Genomic DNA, 18614 nt, shown 5'->3' on the forward strand with positions numbered 1-18614 from the left:
GACCCCGAAGTTAGTTCACATCAAGGGGACATCTAAATGTTCTCTGCAGCCACAGTCTCTCCCCGCGCCACCCTCCATTCCCCTCCCCCCGCACCCCCTCTCAGGCGCAGCCCATGAAACGCGAACAAACCAGCATAGACCGTCAAAGCCAAAGTATTTATTATAGGTACATACAGTGTGCGCCTGCCACACCGCCCCACACCCCTGGGCCCCAGCGGCTCCTCCAGGTGGCTATGGGGGCTGCCCACAACCCGGTTCCCCCACTCCCTAGGGAGGTGCTTCTGCCAGAAGCATGCAGGGGGGAGGGCTTCCCCTCGCCCCTCCCCTCACGTAGCGGCATTTACAGCTGGAGGGGGGAGGAGAGAGGAAGACAGTTTTGAGCTTTGACGCCCCTCCCATTAAAAGCCTTCGCGGATGCGGGGCGGGGGAGGAGGAGGTCGACGTTTTGCAAAAATAAACTAAGTCAGGAATTAACCGCATGGCTCTGAGACGGCGGAGTGCAGGGGCTAAGGCCCCTTCACTCCTCCTTCCCAGACAGAGATCAAGGCAGCATTGGAAGTGAGGTAAAGGCGGGGAGGAGACGTCCCCTCCCCACCCCCTAGCACCCTGGATGGTCCAGGGGACCTCACCAGCGGCCCCATGCCCATCCCTAGGGCGGAGAGGGGGGCAGGAATTATCGCCCCTACCACCCCAGCTTCTTGGGGCAGGATCTGGGGATCGGGGCAGGGGGCTTGGCTCAACTGGCCCCTTACCCGCCCCTCCCAACTCAGTTATTGCATAAAAATAATGGAGCCCCAGCACCTGGGGTGGGGTGGCGAGCAGGAAGGGGCCGAGATATGGCTATAGGGGCAGCAATCCCCCCACCACTTCCTGGAGTGCAGAAGTCCCCTCCTTTCCAGTGCCCATCTTGGCGCGTCCGCAGTGTTGGTGGAACTAGGGGCTCCCGCCCCTGCGGAAGAGAAAGTGTCTTTGTGCCCACAGTGCGGAGAGAAGGGGCGGGGATGGGTCAGGCCCAGGGGGTGGGAAGTCACTTCCGGCGCCCACTGGCCCTGCGCTCCCCTGCCTCCCGCTTGGGGTTGCCCTCATCCGTGGAGGACGTGGTAGGTAGTGTCTGCCCCCAGCGGGCGATCTCGGCGTGTTCTCCCACTGAAGCGGCCACAGCCTCCAGCCAGCCGTTCATCTCCTCCTGGGGGAGAGAGACAGGGCACAGAGTCCGGATTTGGAAGAAGGCAGACTGAGTAATAGATGAGCCTGGAATCGGACTGCCCTCTGAACTTCCGTTTTCCAGTCTATTAAATGGGGGTGATAACAATAATGCAAACCGTCGCATAGCACTTCAAGATGTGCCAGGCTCTGTTGTAAGTGCTTCGGTGGATTAATTCACTTAATCCTAAGCAATAGGATTATATCTAACACCCACAATAGAGATAAACAACAACACAAACAATGATAACATCAGCGACATTTATAGAGCACTGACCTTTACCAGGCCATGTAAGTACTCTGTATGTATCAACTTAGTTCTCATAAGAACCCTAGAATGGAAAACTGTTTTCATCTCCATGTTAAAAGTAAATTGGCAGGGAGAGAATACAGGCCTACCCCAGAGCCTCTGGTAAGAATGAATGAGATGATGAGCATTATTTTCAACATCTCTTTAAACCACCTCCATGCCTGCTCCTCTCCCCTTAGCCTCAGTCCCATTGTTCACTCTCTTCCACCCCCTCCTCCCCTCGCCACAGTCCGGCTGGGGGCCAGCCTTGTGCCCTCACATGTGGGTGCCTGTCCTGGTTGCCTCCTGGGCTCCACACCTCCTCTCTCCCTCTCACCAGTCTACCCTGCACATTGTTGCCAAAGGATCTTTCTTAGACATCACTGTAACCTCTACCCCCCCAATCTTGCTCAAACTCTGCCATGGCTTCCCAATGCCCTTAGGACAAACTCCAACCCCCTCCAAATGGCCCACAATTCTCTGTGAGATCCAACCCCTGGGAACCTTTCTGGGATCCTTCCTCCTTGAACCCTCCACCAGCTCAGTTAATGCTTTGTATTTCTGCACCTCTGGTTCTTCTCTGCCTGTATCATCCCATTTTTTCACTAACTCCCATCTTTTATCTTTCCAGTGGTGCTTCAGGGGCCAAGGCAAGGAGGTTGGACTTTGTCCTGGGGCTTCCAGGCAGCCCTCCAGGTCCCTGCCTCCCCTCCCCCCCTCCTTAGGTTAGGAACTTCCTCTGGGCTCTCACTGTCAATAGGCTTTCCCATCATAGCCTGGCGACTCTGGCTTGTGTTTCTGGCTCACAGTTGCATCACTCTGGGCCAGAAACCAGCCAGCCAGGTTGCTCCTGAGGTCCAGAGAGGGGAGAGAAAGGACCAGATCTCACCTCATCTTTAGCCTGGAGCAAAAACTCGCTGCCATCCTGGGTCCTGTAGGAAGGGGACACAGAACTTGGGGAATCTGGGGCAGGGGCCCGGCCCACCCATCCACCAACTATCCTCCAGGGAAGCAGGGTATTGCTGGGGGGAGGAGGGGAGTCGGGCCTTGGATCCCTCCCCCTTGCCCATTGGGGGGCTCACTGGAGCTTGAAGACGTGCTTCTTTTTCTTGTAGTCACTAGCCACCTCGCTGGTGGCCTTGTGCAGGCTGAGCAGTGGCTCCCCGCCGTGTGTGCCCCCAGACGCCGGACCCTTGGCGTCCTTGTAGAAGCCCAGCTCCCCCTTGCTGAGAACGCAGTACAGGCTCACCCAAGACCTGGGGTGACGATATGGGGCTCAAGGCAGAGTCACAGCACTCTGCCTGGGAACTCTTCATTAATACCTTTCATGGCTGAAAACACCTGAGCCTTCCTTCTTCTTGGGCCTTTGCCTTAGCTGGGCCATGTGTCTGGGGTGCTCTTCCTTATGGATGTTCCTGAGCTGAGGGGAGACTCTAAGACTCTCAGTTCCAAGCCTTATGCTGACCCCTGCTGGGCCTGCCCTTCCATATCCCCTCCCATACTGAATTTCCTGAAGGCAAGACTTAAGCTGTCTTCTCCATAAGCCTTTGCTTGGGCGTGTTCCTTGCCGACTCCTTCACCCACCATGGAATCCCCTGAAAGGAGATCTCTGCATCTTGTGTCTGGTATGAGAAATGCCTATCTCCTATTCGGCCAAAGCCTCAAAGGAGAAGGAAGTCTCTTGAGTGAAATACACAGAAGGTGCCCCTTTATTCCCACCTTCGCCTCACTACGAGGAAAAAAGACTGCCTCAAGGCAAAACCTCAACCTGTTTTGCTCTTTTCACATATTGGGTCTAGGCCTCACTCTGTTCGCTGGCCACCTCTCCCCAGATTCTGCCTCACAGTTGGACAAAAAAAGGGTTGGACAAACATGAGCTGAACTCCAAGAGTAAGTCGCTATTTAGACATCTGCATGTGCCCCCTACCTCAGACCTCAGAGCTTGGGCTCTGTCCCTTTTCAGACCTCTCCATCCACCCCGGCAACAATTTGAAACTTCGAGGATGGATCCACCCCATTCATTGAGAGGTTGGATGACCTCTCCAAGCTTCACCTTACAAACCATTGGAACCCTGTAGACTAGACCCCAAATCCAATTTGCCATTAGCTCTATAGTTAGCTCCTGAGTTGGTTGCTATGAGTTTGGGTGGCAATTTATTTACATTTGGAATATTTTCTTCCTTTACGGTCCAGCTCCCCACCTAAGCTCCACCCCCTTGGCCACCGAACTAAACACTAAGTCCCGTTCCTCCAATTCAAAGATTCGAGTCCTTGGAGCCCCGCCCCTCTTCAGGCCCCGCCTACCCCCGCCACCCGTAGGACTCCAGGAAGTTTAGTACCACCCCCAGGCCCATCTATTCATTTATTGGACACTCTGAGCTTGGGACCCGCCTTCCAAAACCCCGCCCACACGCTCACCGGTTGGACGACTTGCGGTTAGCGTCGAGCTCGCGCTTGCGCAGCAGGAAGCCCTCGTGCTGCACTGTGTGAGTGGGCGGTGGCGGAGGCGCGGGGGCGGAGCCGCCCTGGGCCGGGGCGGAGCGCGAGCGCCGGCTTCCCCCGCCCTCACCACCCTCTCTGGGCCGCGGCCGCCGTCGCGGCTTGGGCCGGTCCCGTGCCCGCGGCCGGTCCGGCCGAGGTGTCCGCTCGGGCGGCTCAAGCCCGTTGGGCAGGCGGCCTGGGGGAAGCTCACGAGGCTGAGGCAGCGACGGCTGTGTGGAGGGAGGGGGAAGAGGGGTGCTGTCCATAGGGGGGGTGTTGGAGCCATCTGCCTGGGGGACTCACGAGTCTGGGGGTCCCATCTGTCTTGGAGGCGAGTATGGGAGGGCCTCAGGGCTGGAGACCCAACTTTTAGGGGCCCCATCGGTGTCGGGAGTGAGACTGTCAGGACTCCTGGGTTTGTAATCCCTCTCGATCTTAGGGAGGAAAGCACTAGCTCTTTGGAGGTGGGTGTGCAGGCACGTTGATGTCCCGGCTGTCTGTAGGAGGAATCTGGGACTTCTGTGTGTGTGTGGCTGTCTGTGAGGATATGTGAACCCCCCACCGGGGTAGAGAAAGTCTAGGACAGATGTGGGAAGAGTGTGGAGTCTGCCTGTGTGTAGAGGGGAGTAGGAGTCTCCTTAGGTTGGTGGCCTTATCTTTCTTAAGGAGAGATTTTCAGTTTGTGGGAGGCATCTGGGGGCCCTTTCCATCACCCCGTGAGAATCTCTGCAGGGTTCAGATGGGGAGGGGGAGGCGGGAAGCAGGGCTAGGCATTGGTGTTTCTGACTCCTGCTGGGAGGAGAGGGTTCCCCATACCCCCACCCATCCTGAGGCTCAACTTACCCCAACAGGGAGCCCTGGGCCTGCTTCTTTCTCCTGCAGCTGCTCCACAATGTCAGCCAGGGTGGCCTTCCTGGGAGGGGGAGGCCGAAAGACCCAATGGAACTGGGGACGCCCTCTCCCAGGGACCAGCTTGGTTTTGGCTGGAGGAGCCTCCACCTCTTAGCCTGAGATGCCAGGCCCCTGTTCACTTCTTCAGCTACCTCTCTCAGATGCTTGCCTTGTACACCATAGGTCCTTGGAACATGTCTGCTGGAGGACAGAACCTCTCCTTTGAGTTTTAGCCAGAGAAAAATCCAAACTGGTGCCTTCAAGCCTTTGGACATTATGCTGCCTTTTTTCCCCACCCACCCCCTGAGATCCCAAGCCCCTCAGACTTCTTTGGTCATTTTGGGTCATCACTATCCATTGTTTCCCCCGCTGGACTGGGATCTCCACCCAAACAGGGCTGAGGCTGGTATGGCCACTGCTCTCTCTAGCACATACCATATACAGAATGGGAACTCAGCAAACGTTCATGATATGCAAAATTAAAAAGGAGTCAAGAAGTCATTGTCTCCAAAACATATTTGACCAATGGTCTCTTAGTGGGGATACAGCTGATAAGATCAATCTGCCCATCATGCTCTGGTTAACACTGGACTCTGAAAGGCCTGGGTTCCAGTCCTGCTTCATCCAAACTGATCCACTTGCCCTCTCTGAGCCTCAGTTGCCCCATCCATAAAATGGAGATGACAGTAGCCCCCAGTTTAAATGGCGGAGAAAGACTGTGATGTGATGAAGCGTTAGAAGATGGTTTCACCATTAGCCCAGTAGAGAAACTGAGGTGCAGGGAGGACAAAATCCCTGCCTGGGCCACCTAGGCAGGGGCCAGAACTCAGTAGCTAAGTCCTTTCCTCCAACAGAACTGCCACTGTGGGACCATGGGCACCTCTCCTCCTCTCCTTCAGCCTGTTTGCACCTCTGCAAAATGGGTACCAGGGCAGTAAGCAGTTCTGAGCCCCAGCAGCCCTCCCCACGGGCCCGCGTGGCTCCAGGAGCTCTCCGTGTCCCCGCTCCCTCATTCCCTGGGCACCTGAGGGCCTCACCCCTTGGCCAGCTCTCCTCTGGTAGGCATCTCCTGTTCGCTGGACTCCTGTCTCTCCAACCGCCGCTCGCGTCGCTCGCGCCGCCGCTCCATCTGCTCATAGCGGCCCAGGGTGAGGCTGTGTGCCGCCTCGTGGTCCGCGGACTCCTGCCGCTCTGGCCGTCGCCTCCGCGCAGCCTCCTCGGGTTGATCGGCCGATTCCTGACGCTCCGGTCGCCGCCTCCTGGGCAGCTCCTCGGCGCGATCAGCTGACTCCTGGCGCTCAGGGCGCGGCCGGACCTGCTCCGCCGCCGCGAGGGCCCCAGGGGTCTCCGCCGCATCCTCGGGTGCGGTCGGCGGGGCTGGAGTCTCCACCCTCCCCGGGATCTCCGGCAGCGGCAGCCGGTCGATGCGCGGCTGGAGGCGCTCGGGCTTGAGCTCCTGGCGCACGTACCCCACCCGGGTCCGCACCTCTGCGGACAGTGTGTCCGAGGCCCGACGAGCCAGGGGCTCCAAGCCCCTCTCGTAGCCCCCTGGCCGCAGAAGGGGCGCTGCCTTGGCCGCCAGTTCCGTGGGGTCTCCAAAGAACTTGCGCCCCAGCAGGGGCGTCGGGGGCTGCTTGCTCTGTTCCGCCTTGAGTTTCTCTATCTGGGAACGGAGGGGCCAGGGTCAGGTAAAGGGGCGTGGGGGTGGGCAGTCTGGGAAGACGCCTCTGGGTTGTCTCCCACACCATGCAGTTTAATATTTTCTATTACTGACAAGGCAAGGTTGTGCAGGCCTGCGTCCATGTTTTCTCCCTGCCAGGAACTTAATTCCTTTCTTCCTTGGCAAACATCTAGTGTTAAGAGTCGGCTAAATAATCACTTACTCTAGGTGACTTTCTGACCCTCACTGCCTCCTTCCTGAATGTCCCCTAACCCAGGGCATTGAAACAAGGGTCTCTCCTCATTCTTCAAGTCTCACTCAGATAGGCCTCCCCCTACGCCAGGACAAGTGCTCCTCCGGGCTCCCACAGCACCTTGTGTTTCTTCCATCCCAGCCCTGGGCTGTCACTGTCTGGTGACAGGTCTGTCCCCTTCCTCTCCCCCACCGGACTGGGAGCCCAGTGAGGCTCTGTCTCAGCCCTCACTCAACCCAGCACTGAGTACCAAGTTCAAGTCCCGGTATGTCTGTCTCATATAGATGGATGGGGATGGGGGGGTGGGCAGGATCTTGGGTGCTGACCGTGGTCAGGCGCCGCAGAGAGCTGAACCTTTCTTCCCAGGCTGCAGCCGCTTTGCGGAAGGCCTCGTGTCGCCGGATAAGCTGTTCCACCTCATCCACGCTGCTGCCCAGCTCCCGGCTCTGCAGGAGCGGCTCTTGGGCTGTCAGCCAGGCATCGGCCACCACTGCCTCCTGGGCAAATTGGTGCACTTCCAGCACTGAGGGGAGACATTGGGGGTGAGGGTGAAAGGTGCACCTGTGGGCCCTTCACAGGGCACTGGCTGTTTTCTCTGGCCCTCCACCCTGCCCCCTCCACACCCTCCCGCTTCCTGTATCCCAGCCCTGACCACTCTGGGCTCTGCAGGAATGAGAGGGGCTGGGGGTATTTCTGAGGGCACCAGCTTCTCCCCTAGGTGTCCACCACCAGAGATTCAATGGCAAGACAGTCCTCTTGTCCACCGCCGCCCCCCAGGCCATCGTGTTTGCTGCTGGGCACCCATGAGTGGTGTACAAAGCATGCTGGGTCACCCTCTGGGCCTTTCCAAACATGCCAATCTCTGTGCCCTTGAACCCCATGCATGTGGGCCCCCACTCACTCTGCTGCAGCCATTCCCAATGGCGGTCCCACTTCTCTGACACCTCCTCCTTCCTGGTTCCCAGCTTGTCCAGCTGTGCCTGGATCTGGGAGTGGTGGGTGGGTAGGAGAGGCGTCAAGGGAGGTTCCTGCCCCAACGGGCACAGATGGCAGAGGGGCACCCCCGCGCCCCTTCCCACCTCGTCAGCCATGGCACTCTTGTTGAGCAGCAGAGAGCGCCCCAGCTCCTGGCAGGCTGTCAGCTCAGGCACCCGTGCCTCCAGCTCAGTCTTCAGGCCCTGGTGGTAGTTCATGAGCACCTCCACTGACGACACGTCCCTACAGTGGTCGGGGGCGGGAATCTGAGCCTCAGATAGCCTCTCCAGGCCCCCATGGCAGATGCAAGTCCCGGATGAACCCAGATCCCTGAGCCAGCTGTTTGGTAGCATCTCAGGACACCCACCTTGTCAGGCCAGGTGCTGAGGGGCCAAGCTCTTCACTGACTCAGTGACTCCAACTTTTTCCAAGGTGCTCAAATGGCACATTCTGGTGATTCTAACCTCAGGTGTCAAGATCTAATTTTTCTAACTTTTTAAAGCTAAGCTTCTGAAGGCTCCACTGGCCAATGATCTGAACTTTCCAAGTCTGGGCTATCCAAACGGCAGGCAGCCGCTAGACCTGGGTAGCAAGTGAGCCCTTGAAATGTGGCTGGTCTGAATTGAGATGTGTTGAATTGTAAAGTACACATCCTATTCTGAAGACTGTAAAATAGCCCAATGATTTTTATTTATTTAAAAAATATATTTTGGGGGCGCCTGGGCAACTCAATTTCGGTTAAGCGCCTGACTTTGGCTCAGATCATGATCTCACAATTTGTGAGTTCAAGTCCTACATTGGGCTCTCTGCTGACAGCTCAGAGCCTGGAGCCTGCTTCGGATTCTGTGTCTCCCTCTCTCTGCCCCTCCCCCGCTCACACTCACTCTCTCTAATATAAATAAACATTAAAATATATTCTTAATTTTTTAAAAATAAGCTCTACCCCCCAACATGGGGCTCGAACTCATGATCCTGAGATTAAGATCCTGGCTCATGCTCTACCGACTGAGCCAGCCAGGTACTCCTCAATAATTTTAATACTGACTACATGTTGAAATGATATATATTTGGGTTAGTAAAATGAATCACTAAAATTAATTTTCACTTGCCTCTTTGTACTTTTTTATTGAGTTAAAAAAAATTTTTTTTAAGTAATCTCCACACCCAACCTGGGGCTCAGACTTACAACCTTGAGATCAAGGGTTGTGTGCTCTACTGCCTGAGACAGCCAGACACCCCTGTACTTTTCTGATGTGTTTACAAGAAAAGCTTAAATTATATATGTGGCTCACATTTGTGGCTTGCATTATGTATCTACTGGACAGTGCTGTTCTCAGCTATCCTATGCCGAAACAAACCCCAAACTTCTGAAGGTTCCCCCAGTCAGCAAGCATAGCTTTGTAAGACTTAATACAGCCAAACTTACTTCTGAAGATCCTGAATTATAATGATTCCTGCCTAAGACTTAGTACATCTGGAATGATCTATTTCCCCAAAGTGCCCTCCTCTGAAGTTCTCCATCTCAGTAAATTCACCCATTCATCCATGACTCCTTTTTTTCTCTCAGCCCCTAAAGCTAATTCATCAGTCAGACCGGACATCTATAACTTTAAAACACACACTGTGAAATGCTGTGACACCTCTGAGATTTTGTATTAAAAGAACTCAGCAAGGGGTGGAGGGAGAGTTGGGGAGCACACAGATGAAACAAGGTGGGCCAAATGTTGATGGGTGTTCATTCTCTGCGTGGGGGTTCACTGTACTGTTATCACGACTTCCGTGTACATTTGAAATTTTTCCTAATAAAGATTTTTTTAAATCCCTAAAATGAATAACTTCTCCCCATCTCTACAACCATCACACTGAACCAAGCCCCCATCATCTCTCACCTGGATTATAGCAGCAGCCTCCTGGCTGGTGCACCTGTTTCTACCCCTGTTCTCTGTACTCCTTTTCCCGCAAGGCATCTGGAGTAATCTTTCTCAAATGCACCTCATATCACATCACTCCCCTGCGGTGAAGTCTCCCACGGCTCCCAACTCAGGAAAAAAGGCAAACTCCTCACCATGCCCTATTGCCCCTCCCAGCTCATTTCCTACCACTCTCTACTCTCCCCCACCCCCACTTACTCCATCCAACAGTAATGATTGTCTAGCTCCTCCTCAAAATACAACCTACCTCGGGATCTTTGCACTTGCTGATCCTTCCACCTGGAAAACTCTTCCCCCCCCCCAAAAAAAAACTTTACCCAACTCACCATCACTTCCCCCAAACTTTACCCAACTCACCATCACTTCCTTTAGGCCTCCATTCAAACATCACATCCTCAGAGAGGCCTTGCCAGCTAGCACCTCATCCCCTTACCTTGCTTTGTCTTCCGAGCGCTTATTACTACCTGAAATAATATTAGGTGCTTTTTAATTTATTTGTTGCCTGCCTTTATGCTCAGAATGTAAGCAGCATCAGGGAAGCAGCTTGGTCTTGCTAACCATCCACGCACAGTAGGCATTCAAGAAATATTTGCTGAGTAAATGAACGTAGGCAAGGCCTCACAGTCAGAGTCACCACTCTCCAAATCCCTGTCTTCCTGGACACGCTGCTGAACTACATTTCCCAGCCTCCCCGCAGACAGGTTGGGGCTCCTGGGCTGACAGATGGGAGTGCAGGTTTAGTCCCTGAAACCTCCCATGTGATCTTTCTCTCCTCTTCAGCGACTGCAACTTCTGGGGCCAAGTGATGGAAAGCCCTTGGGTCCCCATCACCGTGGGATGGGTTTCTGTTGGCCGCTCACTTTGAAGCGTCAGGTCAGCAATAAATCAGTGCCCTCCACCCACTAGGTTAAGCCACAAATGCAGTCCCACACCTTGCTTTCCCTATCCTGGCTGCAGCCCACTCCATGATGTGACACAGGGAGGGCAGCAGTGGGCAACTGGGAAGGCCAGAAGGCAAGAGGATGCCCTGAGCTGCCAAGGCCAGGACTGACAAGGGGTCATAGCACACATGAAGCATTTCGTCCAATGCCTGGCAGTTGGGTATTGAGATTTCTTCAGGGAAGGGGACTGCCGATGGGCTGCGGCGGGGAGGGGGGTGGTGCCCAGAGGCAGGTAGGGAGCCCGAGGTGGGATGAGGGGCACCTGGGCTTGTCAGCTGCCCCAATCTGGCCGGCGATGCCGTCCATCCAGGAGAGCAGGTCACGGGCCTGGCTGTGGAATCGCAGCGCGTCGGCCGTGGAGCTGACGTGCAGGCGGGCGTCTTCACAGGCTGCCAGCAGCTCCTTCCAGCCCTGCAGCACCTCCTGCTCCCGGCTGGCGATGGCCTCTGCGTGCTCACCCGCGTACACCGTCCGCAGCTGGGCTGCCCCCTCCTGCAGCTGCCGTACCTGCGGGGCATGCCCGGTCCAGCGCCGGCCCTCCTCGGGAGCCAGGCCCCGCCCCCCGGATCCAGGCCCCGCCCCGCCTCGGCTGGCCAGGTGTAATGAGCCGCCACCCTTGTGATCCCACAACTGGGTCTCCCCCCCTTATCCGCTGCCTGATTTCTGTTTGGGTTGCCCAGTTTCTGATTGCTTTTTAGACCCATACCATGTTTCACTCACGTCTGCTGCCTGTTTGTCATTGACTCACCTGCGTTCTGCCTGCTTTTGGACCTATGACCGGGTTTCTTTCAGTCCGCTGCCTGATTTCTTTTGGTCTGAGAGCCCTACTTCCACTGGGTCTGCCTCTACCTCAGTACAGACCGATCTGATTTCCTTCAGGAAACCTCTTTCCACCCTGATGTTGAGTAGACATACTCTCCATTTTTTTCTTCAGTTTTTTTTTTTTTTTTCAGACTCACTACCTACCGCCCAAGTTCCTTCAGAATGGTTATTCAGTTACTATTGGGTCTCCTACTCAATTTCTATCGGCTCTGCCATGTGAGTTCACCAGACCGGCCACTCACTCCCTATTGGTTCAGCCGCCCGACTTCTTTTGGAGTGACCACCATGTTTCTATCAGATCCACTGCCTAATCACTATCAGTCTCTCTGCTTGATTTCTGACAGTCTGACAGTCTAACAGCTCCATTGTCATTTCCATGAAACCCACTCCCATCAAAGTTCTTGCAGGAAAATCATAGGATACCATCCGAGACCTATCAAATTTCTATCTGCCCCAGAGCCAAATTTCTCTTAACCCTCTGAAATTTCCTTTAGGCTCTCCATGTGGATTTGGAAAAGATTCCCTTCACAGTTTCTAGGAGAACCCCTGCCATTGGAGAAACTGTCTGATTTCTATCAGACATTCTGTACCACCTTTCCCCCTACACCGCCTGAGTTCTACGCACCAAGCAATCAGGCGGTTTTCTGCCTGCCCCATCATCTGGCTTCTCCCTGTTCTGTGGTCTGTTTTCATCTGTTCTACTGTCTAATGTCGATCTGTTCTACAGCCTGACTTTCGCCTGCTCTGCAGCCCAACATGCCTTGGCCACGCTGTCCAGGCCCTCCCACCTGCCCTCTTGGCCACCGGCGCCCCACCTGGGACACGAGGAGCTGCAGGTCATGCTCAAAGGCCCGCAGGGTCCGCTGCATGGAGCTGGCGCTGGGTCTCGGCTCAGGTGGGGCGGTCAGACGGGGCAGTCGCCTCCGCTTCTCCTCGATCTGACCCTGAAGCTCTCGGGCATCGCTGAAGAACTTATGCAGCTCCCGAGAGGCGGCCAGCAGCTGAGCCCTTGTGCCCATAAGCTCCAGCAGCTCGGCCCAGGCCTCGTTCAGCCCGTCCTTCCACTCAGCCATGGTGGCCGCCGCCGTGTGGCCACACTCAATCAGCTCATCCACCATCTGGTTCACGGCCGCCAGCCGCTCCCGCCCTGCCGTGCCCGTCTCACTGGCGAACTCGGAGAATTTCTCCTGCAGCACCTGCCACCAGGAACACAGCATGGGCCAAGGCCCTTTACACACAAGCCCCCTCCACCCCTTGTACCGTGTAAGAGCAATAATAGTAACGATGATGATGACGGTCACGAGAAAGAGCAAGAGCGAATGCTCATCGAGCACTTGCTCTGTAGCAATAACAGCAGCAAGAAAAATAATCCGATGACAGTAACTGACGCCATCTTGGGCACCGTGTTTGCTGGGTATTGTCCTAAGTGCCTTACATTCTGGTAAATTCTTGGGGCTCACAAAAGAGCCAAAAGGTGGGTGCTATGATCATCCTCGGATTCGAGCTGGGGAAGCTGAGGCCCAGAGAACCTTAGGAGCATATGCGGTCGCCGCGGGTATTAATGTTATGACTGGTGGTGCTCACCGTGACGTGCTCAAAGTCCTGGCCAAGCTCAGGGGAGCCGGCCACCACCTCCTTCTCCGCGATCCAGTGCTCGAGCTCGTCCACCTGGCGGCTGAGCTGGTACAGCCAGTACTGCTGCTCCAGGCTCACCCTTCGCTCTTCGCCCAGCTCCTTGAGTGCCACATACAGGCGGTCCACCTGAGACTGCCGACGGCTGATCTGCTCGCTGATGGGGGACACGGAGGGGCAGGGATGGAGCCCCCCGAGACTTCAGGACAGAGCTGTGACCCCCTGCCACCCCCCTCTCAGGGCAGGGCTGTGTTTCCTCTGAACCTTCGGCCACAGTAGCACCTGCTCGGACTCCTTCGCGGGGGCTTCTGTTTTCTGCAAGACTCGGATTCAGCGAACCCAGTACTTGCATCTCAGCGCTCAGGGGAAACCGCTTCCCTAAGCTTGACAAGCTCACTGCCCCTCTCCCCTCCCCCCATCTTCTCTGTGGTCCCACCCCCTGCCCCTCCAGTGACCCAGGCGGGGCTCCCGACTCCCTACTTGGGTCCCCAGCCAAGGCACCTCACCTCCAGTCCATCTTCTGGCTCAGGAGGGCAGAGGTCTAACCCTGGGCCCCCTCTCAGGTCCCAACCCTCGTCCAGGCCTCCCAGAGATGGCCCCTACTCCTGACCTTAGGGAGGCCATACACCTGGCCACCCAGGAGGTCTCAGGCTACACCCAATCACAGCACTCCAGGGTTTTCTGTCCTTCTGGACACTTCCCAGACACTGGGTGGAAAGAAGGCCCTTCCCTGTCTTGAGCTCTTCCTTCTCTCCTCAGTCTGAGGCATCACCTCGCATCCCTACACTCAAATTCCAGTACCCCTGGCCCCACCCTCTCAACCATCCCTGGGCACTGCCCCTCCATCCGGGGCCCCAACCACGTGCTGAAATCCGAGGGCTCCAGCTCGGGGCAGTGAGGGCCCCTCCCACCCCAATGTCCAATTTGGGACCGTGTCCCAATTTCCACCAGCGAAGCTTCAGACTCTGCTGGGCCATTCCTTAAGAACTGGCTCCGCCCCCGCCTGACCCCAACCCCCCCCCCCCCGCCCCCGTCCGCCCACCTGTCCGGGTGCCCCATCTCCAATAGCGCCCGGCACTGGCGCGACAGCTGCGCGATGCTTTCCTCGTAGTTCTCCACGCCCTGCTCCAGCTGCAGGTGCTTCTTGAGCAGCTGCAGGGTGCTCTGTTCGTCCTGGGGGCACACGGCGCCCGCGATGAGGCGGCAGCGGCCGGCCCCGGGCTCCAGAGCCCCCAGGTCCCCCGCACCCCCCAGCCCGGGCGCACCTTGCCCTTGTCCTCACTCATCATGAGCAGCTCCTGCTCGCCCAGCCACGCCTCCACCTCCGCCACGTCGAAGTAGTACTGCTCCACCTGGAAGGCGGCGTCCAGCACCTGCTGCCGCCGCTCCGCCGCCTCCCGCAGGCCGGCCCAGGCGCCCTGCAGCTGCTCCTGACCTCGGCGCACGGCCTCCGCCTCCGGGCTACGCAGCGAGGCCAGCGTGCCCGCGCGCTCCAGCACCTCCTCCAGCCGCGGCCCGTGCGCCTGGATCTCCCGTCGCAGGCCCTGGGGGCGGGAGGTGGGGGTGTGGGTGGAGAGGGGCTTTCCGAGGCCCGGCAGGACCGCGTGCGCACAGCCCACGGAGGGCATCAGAACCTCCCCCCCACACCCCCCTCCCATGCCCCGCAGATAGCCCTCCACCTTGCGGCAGGTACCACGGAAGCAGTTTGCTGTAACTCGCTCACTCACACCCCCATGTTGCAGGTGGGAAAACAAGCAATTAGTATAAGGGGGTGACAGGACTTGAGCACAGGACGCTGGCCCCAGAGACTGTGCTCTCAACCAAGCCGCCTGGTGGTGTCAGATACCCTCTAATGGTTGAAACAGGCTGCGAATCAGGTTGCTTAGGGGCAGAGGCTGTCTAACTCACGGGCAGTGAAGTATGCAAATCTTTTTACACGTGGGTACACCGTGTACCCAGGGCAGGATGTGGAACACTTCCATCACCCTCCAAGGTTCCCCCTCAAGCAGCTCTGCACTTGCCGTGTGCCCTCCTTGGCTTCTGTGCCTCAGTTTCCTCAAGTTGCAAACGGAGATAATACTTGTGGACACTGAGCGCCTGCTACCTGGCTGTCAGGCACTTTGCCAAGCAAGCGCTCTGCACGATGTAGCAGCTCATCTGGTCCTCATGGCAGCCCCAGGAGTCTGACTTCATTCTATCTCACTTTACAGATGGGGAAGCCGAGGCACGGCGCGGGGAGGCGGGTGGGGTGGTATTGAGGAACTTGCCAACTGCACATGGCTGGTGGTGGCCCTAACATCCACCTTGTGGGGTTGTTACTATGGCACACTCAGAACTGTGCCTGGTATGCAGTAGGTGCTCAATCAGTACCAACTGCTATCACTCGTCCAACAGCTCCTGAGTGTCCAGCACTCTTGTGCATGCACAGCTGAGCTCCCCCAGCGTTAAGCACGAAGTGCACTTGACTGCTTGCCTCAACCGTGAAAAGGACAGGCCAGTTCTGCTTGTCCTCAACACTGTCAACGGCCAAGAGTGTGTTCATCGAAACAGAGACACAAAAGCTGGGGCACCTGGGTGGCTCAGTTAGCTAAGCGTCCAACTCTTTTTTTTTTTTAGAGAGTTTATATATATATATTTTTTAACGTTTATTTATTTTTTTTTTTTTTTGAGACAGAGAGAGACAGAGCATGAATGGAGGAGGGTCAGAGAGAGGGAGACACAGAATCTGAAACAGGCTCCAGGCTCTGAGCTGTCAGCACAGAGCCCGACGCAGGGCTCGAACTCACGGACCGTGAGATCATGACCTGAGCTGAAGTCGGCTGCTTAACTGACTGAGCCACTCAGGCGCCCCAAGTGTCCAACTCTTGATGTCAGCTCGGGCTGTAATCTCGTGGTTGTGGGATCGAGCCCAGAGTCAGGCTCCATGCTAAGCGGAACCTGCTTGGGATTGTCTCTCCCCTCCCTTCTCCCTGCCCCTCCCCTGCTCATGAGCTCGCTCTCTCTCTCTCTCTCTCTCAAAATAAATAAACTTAAAAAGAAGAAGAAGAACGAAATCTAAAAAAACCCTCCATCTGTGCAGTGTGGTCACAAACTTTTGAGAATAATTTGTAAACCCACCTCCCCTCCATCTCTCAGTGCCCATTCTCCCAACTCATATTCTTTGGTAAAGGGGGTAATGAGAATAGCTGGTAGGGTTACTGTGGGGATTAAATTAAACAACCAACATACCCCCCTAGGACGGCACTTGGCACACAGTAAGTCTTTTAATCCATGTGTAATTATTATTGGTAGTCGTAGTATTTCTCTTTTATGTGTCTTACACTAGGCTTTGACTGAGTTGCTTTGACTGAAGAGTCCTTCGGCTAAGTGATTTGAAAATTTAGATGTGGAACTAAGGCCCAGAGAAGTGAACAGAGATCCAGAGAGATCTTTGGGGCTCAAAAGCACCCCCACCTTGATCAGCTGGGGAGTCAGTGCTCTCCCACTGATTATCTCATCCTTTCTCCCTGTGGGTGGTTTGAGTTCTCATCTATTGTTGTTTTTCTTTGTCCTTGCCCAACAGCCATGCTTCTCACTGTTACTCATGGGACCCTGGCTTTCCTTTGAGGAACCCCCTTGCCTCAATCTCAGCCCAGGTGATTAAGGCTGACTCCACCTGCAGGTTCCAAGAGTGGGCCCTGAGTCCAGACCAGGCCAACAGAGCAGACAAATCCCTGGCCACCATGATTAGTTCGGGGATGGGTATGGGACTCAAGCTCGGCCAGGGAGAGTTTATCCCTGGGACTATTGCTGAAAATATTGAGAGAGAGAAGTCCTCTTCAGTTTTACTGTTGGGATGTACACTGGAATCTGCTGGAGGTCTTTCGCTACCAGGGGAGAAGAGCTGGCCCTGAGAACAAAGCTACCACAGAAACATACACCCACACACCCACACTCACACCACGTTGAGAGATTCGTGACATCACGGAAGTACCTGGATGCATCTATACCTGCTGTCCATCACAGTCTTCCCCATCACAAGAGCCAGCGAATTTCCTTTTTGGGGCCTTAACCACTTGGACCTGTTTTCTCTCATATCCAGATGTGTCCTAACCCACACCCTCACCCTGGCTCTGCTCACCTGGTTCTTTTTGATGTACTGTTGGACAGCCTGCAAACCACTGCCTCGCTCGGTCTGCATGGCCAGTGGCAGTCGCTCCTGGACCCATGCCTGGGGAGGATACAGGGAGCAGGTCAAGGGGAGAATGCACCCAAGGACCCCTGCATCCCAATTCAACTGGAAGCCACCGGCACAGTATCTAAGGCCCTTCCTCACCAAAGAGTCTTGGCCACATCTTTGGCCCCTTCTCTTGACATGCTCTACTTTGCTCTCTGCATGCACTCAAGCCAGGTTCGTGCTTACCTCTGTCCTCTGCACAGGCATGTCTTGCTTCCTGGAATTCCCTTCCTGCTCCCTCAGTGGGCTCACTGGGACTCTTCCTTCCTGTGTCCACTCAGACATCCCCTCCTCTAGGAAACCCTCCCTGACTCTGGACCTTGGCCAGCTGCCTCCTAACTTCCTCATAACAGCCCTAATCACCCTGGATTGTCACTGTCTGGAGAGAGCTCTGTCTCCCCGCCCCCACCCCCACCCCCTTGGACTCTTGAGCCCTCTATGGGCAGGAATGGGGTCCGTCTTGGTCACCCCCGTGACTGCATTATCATCCAAGCCCAGAGCTGGGCCCATAATGATCAAGTGAATGAGCAAATGCGTGAGTAAATGAACGAATGAGCAAATGAGGAAGTGAGTGACTAAGTGCGAAAATGAATGAATGAGGGGCGAGCGAATAAATGGATAGTAATAAATCAGCGAGGGAAGGAATAAAGGATGAGTCAGTGAACAACTAAATGGCTTCATGAATAAATCAAGGAATGAGAGTAAGTGAGGGTGGAAAAGGTGAATGAACAAATGCGTGGATAAGTGAACGAGTGAATGAGTAAGGGAAGGATTGAGTGACTGGGTCTAGCGCGGTGTCAGTCGGTAGGTCTCCCAGTCAGCTCCGCCCTTGAACTCGCCAAGGTCCCACGGCCTCGCCCCCACTCCCAATCTCCACTCCCCCGCTGGCTCGCCGGCTCGCCTGTGGCCTCCTAACCCGACCCATCCGCGCAACCCTCACCTCCCGGTTACCCCGGTCCCGCCCCGTCCCCCCGCCGGTCCTCACCAGCTCGTCGTCGAGGTCGTGCGCCACCTGGTGCAGCTCCTTGGAGGCGAGCAGCAGGCGGCGGCGCTCCTGCAAGGGCTCGAGCAGGCGCACCAGGCGCTCGCCCACCGCGTTCTGCCGCTCGCCCACCAGCTCCTTGCTGGCCGGCTCCAGGGGCAGCGCCGCGGTCTGCGCCTGCAACTCTCCCACCTCGCGGTACCACTCCTCCACCTGCGACTCCATCGACTGTGGGGACAGGGGCAGAGACAACGGGCTCCACCCTCCCTCCCTCCCCATCCTGCTGCGGCTTGCAGGACCTTCATGGTGACGGCCAAACCCGTCACCACGAGGCACCA

General features: G+C 56.1%; 1 protein-coding gene across 1 annotated transcript in view; it reads right to left on the reverse strand.

The window, feature by feature from the left end:
• Window positions 1-137: 137 nt before the first annotated feature.
• Window positions 138-18614, reverse strand: part of SPTBN4 (spectrin beta, non-erythrocytic 4) — a 77614-nt gene continuing 59137 nt past the window's right edge. Inside the window, exons 21-36 of the mRNA XM_043598878.1 lie at window positions 18280-18504; window positions 17199-17288; window positions 14344-14622; window positions 14121-14251; window positions 13031-13235; window positions 12262-12642; window positions 10887-11131; window positions 7857-7995; window positions 7679-7763; window positions 7104-7300; window positions 5902-6527; window positions 4817-4886; window positions 3911-4203; window positions 2575-2748; window positions 2382-2424; window positions 138-1186 (exon numbers count right to left, since the gene is read on the reverse strand). Of these exons, the coding sequence (XP_043454813.1) occupies window positions 1028-1186; window positions 2382-2424; window positions 2575-2748; window positions 3911-4203; window positions 4817-4886; window positions 5902-6527; window positions 7104-7300; window positions 7679-7763; window positions 7857-7995; window positions 10887-11131; window positions 12262-12642; window positions 13031-13235; window positions 14121-14251; window positions 14344-14622; window positions 17199-17288; window positions 18280-18504 (3342 nt within the window). The 3' untranslated portion in view covers window positions 138-1027. The remainder of the gene's footprint in view (window positions 1187-2381; window positions 2425-2574; window positions 2749-3910; window positions 4204-4816; window positions 4887-5901; window positions 6528-7103; window positions 7301-7678; window positions 7764-7856; window positions 7996-10886; window positions 11132-12261; window positions 12643-13030; window positions 13236-14120; window positions 14252-14343; window positions 14623-17198; window positions 17289-18279; window positions 18505-18614) is intronic.

The sequence above is a fragment of the Prionailurus bengalensis genome, chromosome E2 (assembly GCF_016509475.1).
Source record: "Prionailurus bengalensis isolate Pbe53 chromosome E2, Fcat_Pben_1.1_paternal_pri, whole genome shotgun sequence".
Taxonomy (NCBI): Eukaryota; Metazoa; Chordata; class Mammalia; order Carnivora; family Felidae; genus Prionailurus; species Prionailurus bengalensis.